Source organism: Camelus dromedarius, chromosome 10, assembly GCF_036321535.1.
Source record: "Camelus dromedarius isolate mCamDro1 chromosome 10, mCamDro1.pat, whole genome shotgun sequence".
Classification (NCBI taxonomy): domain Eukaryota; kingdom Metazoa; phylum Chordata; class Mammalia; order Artiodactyla; family Camelidae; genus Camelus; species Camelus dromedarius.
In genome coordinates this window covers 74,021,476-74,026,709 of record NC_087445.1, presented here as the reverse complement: position 1 = coordinate 74,026,709, position 5,234 = coordinate 74,021,476, and the positions used below count along the sequence as shown (strand labels likewise).

Below are 5,234 nucleotides of genomic sequence, written 5' to 3'. Positions count from 1 at the left end.
AGGCCTGAGTGCACCCTGTGGAGGGGCCCAAAGTCAGTGCTCACTATCTGCCTGTCTTTGACCTCGTTCCTGCTGCAGACAGGGCTGAGATGTCAGCTCTGACATCTGAGCCTCGGTCCCCCCGCCCCCTCACCATGAGGGGGGCTAGAGTCTAGTCCCTTCCTCAGGCGGCTGGGGGTGGGGAAGTGTCTACGAGGCGGTCTATTTCCGTGCGGGGTGATTTCCCACCCCCCAGCACCTGGGTGAGGGCCCTGGGACGGGAACCCTCTGTGCGCAGTCCCCAGCCTGGCTGAGCAGCTACCCCCAGAAAACTGCTGGGCGGCCGCAGCCTCTCCAGGCACCTGCCCTCCTCGTAGTCCTGCCCGCTCTTGGTGGAGGGAAAATCTAGGCCAGGCGAGAAGCAGACGCTGGGGCTGCGCTGAGCCGTCTCATTTCGGCACCTCCTGCTGGTCTCCCCACAGGCGCTCTTCAGGCACAGCTCGGGGTCACCAGGCACAGGCGACAGGACAGGAGGAGGGCAGGGGCAGGGGAGGGGCACTCCTGGGTCCGCAGCTGCTGGACTGTTCAGCAGGGAGGTGCCCACGGGCACACGCCTCCCCCTTGGCTGGGGCCTGGAGAACACTGCACAGTGCTCTGCCCGACCGAGAACAGCGCCCTGGCTGAGCTGTGCAGACCCCGGCCTGCAGCGGACCCCGGGGCCGCTCTGGGGTCACACACAGGGCAGGTGGAGGGACGCGGCAGACTTTTCGTATTTTTTAAGTATCACAGGGTGAGCGCCCTGAGATGTGAGCAAGGTGCCCGGCCAGTGGCCACACCCAGACCAGAAGGGACCCCACAGGGACTCGTGCCCACAGCACTGCCGCCTCTGTTCCCTGCTCCACTGTGCGGATGTGGCGCAGGCGACAACCCTGGCCTGTGAGCCCACCTGGGAAGAAACAGCTGGGAGCAAGCAGCCGGCATCCTCCATCCGGGGCGCCAGCAGACTGATGGCCGCAACTGCCTTCTCTCAGCCCTTGGCAAACCCCACGCTGGGCCAACAGCCTTGTCTCCGTGACTCACAGAGAGCCAGACGAGTTTTGAAACATTCGCTCGTCCATCTGTCCTTTCCCATGTGGCCCTTGGGCACAGAGCCAGGCACTGGGGCCGCGGTGGGGGGAAGACGGAGCTTCCCTTCTAAGGAACAAACCCGCTGTGGTTAAGGGGCTGAGGGCTTGAGACGGGGGTGCGCCAAGCCCCTTCCATGCCCTCTCCCACTGGCCAGCTCAGCCTCTCAGCACCGGGTGCCCCACATAAACCTCCATAGCGAACTACGGCACCAGACACAACTTCCCACTCAATTGAGTGAACGGCAGTTGCTGGCTTCACAGGTGTCTGCCCTCCTGAGCCCACGGGAGCGGCGGTGCCAGCTGCGCAGCAGGTGTGAGGGGTAGGGAGCGAGGCAGACCCGACAAAGGCAGGACCGTGAGGATTCTTAAGGGTGGATACCAATGCCTCCTCCAAGGGACTCAAGGGTCATGCCTGCGACTCAGTCAGTGACGCTGCCGCTCTCCTCCAAACAAGGCAGGCCTCTGGGCGAAGGGCAGCCCTGTCTGGCCCTCTCATCAGACCACATCCTGTTTGTGTTGGGTCTTTTATCAATGCAGTCCGCACTGCCCCCTTCTTCACCACCAGGTCCTCAATGGAATCCCAGGGCCAGGAATGCACAGCAATCAGAGCACACAGCACAAGTGCACCCCGGGGGCCTACATAAAGCATGGAGGACCCGGGAGCCACACCTCCTGGGTAAGAACCCAGAGCAGCTCTGCCCAGCCCGGCCCGGGGTCCAGCCGCCCTCCTGGGAGCAGGCCCGCAGCGCGGTGAGTACAATTCTATCTCCAGTAGGAACCCCACAAGGGCCCGCCTCCAGGTCCGGAGCTGGACGTGGGCAGTGGGAACCACGGGGCCGGGAAGGCCCACAGAGGTGGAGACCAGCACCTTACCTTGCAGCCCAGAGCAGTGCAGAGATTGGCCACAGCTGCCCTCCTCGGCTGGGTCCCTGGTCTTCCATCTGCGATTTTCCTGCCAAGTCCTAGACGTTGGGGCCGTTTTTTGGGGTGTTGAGTGTCCCAATCTTCCACCAGGTTCTGGAAGGGGTCCCTAACCCCCCAAAGGGGAGAGACCCACCTTCTTCTAGAGACCCAGAGGCCATTCCCAGGTGGATTCATCCACCAGGTGGAATCCCACCTTGTCCAAACAGCTGTCTGTATCATTTTCTATGGGGAGGAGTCACCTTGTGAAGAGACCCCTTTCCGTCCAGGCCCGGATGGAGACAGGCTTCCCCGAAGCAAGGGAGAGGCTGCTCCAGCCCCAGGGGATGAGAGAAGCTTAGCAGGGCTGGATTTGAGTCGAGGAGGGCTGCTTTTATGTTTTTTTAAGCTTTCTGGCTGAGTACTTTGAAATGTCTTCAAGGGAGCCATTTCTGGAAAGAGCTCTGGGGAGTCCGTGCTACCTTCCCCAGAACCTGCTCTCCTTTATTCTGGCCCCAGCTCCACTCCTCAGAGGACCAGCCAGCTCGACTCACCATGGTCGTTACCAAAAAGGCTTCCTTTGCGAGCGGACAAGCAATTATTGCCAAGGCAGGGGCATTTTGGGAAGCTCTATTTTTGTTTCGAATTCTCCAGGGACTGCTATCCATGGGGTAGAGTAGCTATCCGTGGGGCTTCCTCTGTGAAGCCCAATTAGACCTGGGCTAGCATCCGTGCCCTGTCACTTATAAAGCTGTGAGATCTTGGGCCAGTCACCAGTTTGAGATGGCTGCCTCCTCTGCACAGGGGGATAAGTGATACCGTCCTGTAGGGGGGTTGCAAGGATGGTGTCCGGTATGGACGGAAAGCATTGCGTGTAAAGGTTTCAGCTCACAGCCTGGCACACAGATGGTGCTCAGTAGGGACCGGCGACTGCTCCTCTCCAGAGGGATGTCTGAGTTAGGCCGGGCCCATCAAATCTATTTCCTGCTTTTGGGAGCAATTCGTTTCCATGTCAAGAGACATTAGCAGAGGGTCCCAGGTAAACAGCTCAACTAGACTCATTTATTATCAGGTTGAAAACTAAGAGAGAGATTGACGCTATTAACTTCCTACCCCATGGCTCTGAGATGATACGGCCCAAGAGTCAATAATTATAATAAAGAAGAACGAGCCTAGATTTGCTCAGCTCTCCCGGGGCTGCCTGTAAGCCACCCCAGCAGCTGCGGTGTTAGAGTGCTAAGCTGCCAAGGCTGGCAAAGACTGTGGGAGAGGGAGAACCAGCCTAATTGGCGCGATTGGCTCCCAGGCCTGCTAAGAAAATAAAGGCCTGGTTCCCCAACACAGTGACACTTCCTCAAGCTGCTTGCAAGCCGGCTTCGCTGAGCCACCAGCTCACGCCTTTGATAGTGGCCCAGGCCCTGGGAAGTGTGCTAACAACTGCTGCATGGGGCCAAGGAGTGCAGCCTGTAACCTCCTCCTCTCTCTCCTCTGGACCAGATGCTAAGACCCTACTCCCTGTCCTACGTCCTCCTCCTGCCTCTGGCTGCCTGCTCTCCTGCCCTGCACAGAGAAGAGCCGGTGGACGCCATGGGTGGCGCTGGAGGTGAAACGCGCTGGGCCGACCTGGCTGGGGGACGCCGCTTCCCGTGGGGCTCCCCTGGGTGGCCGAGAGTTCAGCACCCACTGGCCCTGCTCGTCATGGCCGAGGAGCTGCAGACGACAGGCAGAGGAGGGCGTGCCGGCTTCAAGCTGCGGTTCGGGAGGCAGGACAACGGCAGCGAGGCTGCGGGCTTCCTCCCAGCTGGCGAGAAGACCAGTGGCCCCTTAGGGACCCTGGCGGAGGAGCTCAGCGGCTACAGCAGGAAGAAAGGTGGCTTTAGCTTCCGCTTCGGCCGGCGGTGAAGGGGCCTGGCGTCCTGGAAGGGGCTCCTCCTTGACCCTCGCTGCCCTCCACCCACCGTTTCCACTCCTGTCTTCTCCTTGAGCCTCAAAGACCAAGTCATTGGGAAGGTGTATTAGTAATGAACTATGATAGGAATTATAATTAGCAGTAGGATTGGTTAGGCGAGTGCTTACTTTCGATTTCCAACTTTGCTGAAGCAAAACCTGGGATGGTGTCAAAGAGGAGGTGAGCAGAAGCAAGTCTCCGTTAGTCGAGATCGCCCGTGGTGGTGCAGCTCCCAGGCAGGCAGACTGTGGTGTTTCAGCCCCTCCCTTGGGGGGCTGGTTCTCAGCAGTCCCCTGGCCCCGGGGGCTGTTGGGCCATGAATGTGTGTAGGCAGAGCTGGCTGCGCTGGCTTGAAGCTGAAGGTGGGTGGGCTGAGTGATTACAGTGGGGTAATGAGTTTTGACTCTCCGTCAGGACATCTGCGGTTGACATCCAAACTGCGACTGTGAGTGAGCACATTCCACTCACTGGGTACAGAGGATGGTTCTGAAAGTTTAAAATGGAAAAAAGAAACCTTGTTCTCCACCCCATTAACACACCATCCCTCTGGCAAGAAAACCTTGCTATGGTGTTGAGATGCCATTTGGACCGGCTGCCCATCCTCTTCTGATAGCTGTCCTTCTCAGTGGTACAGTGTTTGACAAGCCAAGAGTCTCGTGGGAGATGAACAGCAAAGGGATACATTTTTGCTCTAGCAAGGCTGCATTTCCAGTGTGCAGAATACGAATGTGTTACTTTTGAAATAAAAGTTGTAACAACTGCAAAACCATAATGGAAAGCTCACCTGACTCTTGCCTACAGGTCCTCTGTGCCCTAGGAACTTCGCTTTCCTGAACAAGTGCCTTACCTTTGGGGAGATGGAAATTGTGTGACAGGTACCCACACACCTCTTCTAGCATCCCCTTAAATGGCAGTTGGTAAAATACCCGTGGTCAAAGGTATAGGAAACACACACATGGTGTATTTTCCCCTTGCACTTGACTGCACTTTCCCTGGTTTTCTCAAAGAGAGGAGCATTCTGAGAACAACTTCTCCTACCCCGGGGGAAGCCAGTGCTCATCCTGGAGTGGCTGCGGCCCTGGGGCAAGGCAGAGCATCTCCTTCAAACATTGCTTTGGTGGGTTCTGATCCTGTCCCGAGTCTGATGAGCAGTCTGATGCTGCTCACTCCCAGGCTGGCATCTACTGCTGAGATGAGAACCTGTATTGATGTTACTATGGCAATGTCTCCCCTCCTCCTTTTGAGCTGCAGCTTGCCCCTGTTCACAATTGAATAATTTT

At 57.8% G+C, this 5,234-nt stretch overlaps 1 protein-coding gene across 1 annotated transcript; it reads left to right on the top strand.

The window, feature by feature from the left end:
- The first annotated feature begins 1,495 nt into the window (after positions 1-1,495).
- QRFP (pyroglutamylated RFamide peptide) lies at positions 1,496-4,624 on the top strand. The gene is made up of 2 exons (XM_010984215.3): positions 1,496-1,856; positions 3,504-4,624. The coding sequence occupies exons 1-2, from the start codon at positions 1,515-1,517 to the stop codon at positions 3,906-3,908; spliced, it is 747 nt and encodes a 248-aa protein (XP_010982517.3). The 5' UTR covers positions 1,496-1,514; the 3' UTR covers positions 3,909-4,624.
- Positions 4,625-5,234: the final 610 nt, after the last annotated feature.

What these genes read in the sequence shown, in the direction of transcription:
- QRFP (XM_010984215.3), top strand. Translation starts at nt 1,515, where the DNA reads ATGCCTGCGACTCAGTCAGTGACGCTGCCGCTCTCCTCCAAACAAGGC. An exon ending in GGGAGCAGGCCCGCAGCGCG is followed by an intron (nt 1,857 to 3,503) that starts GTGAGTACAATT and finishes CCTCTGGACCAG; the next exon opens with ATGCTAAGACCCTACTCCCT.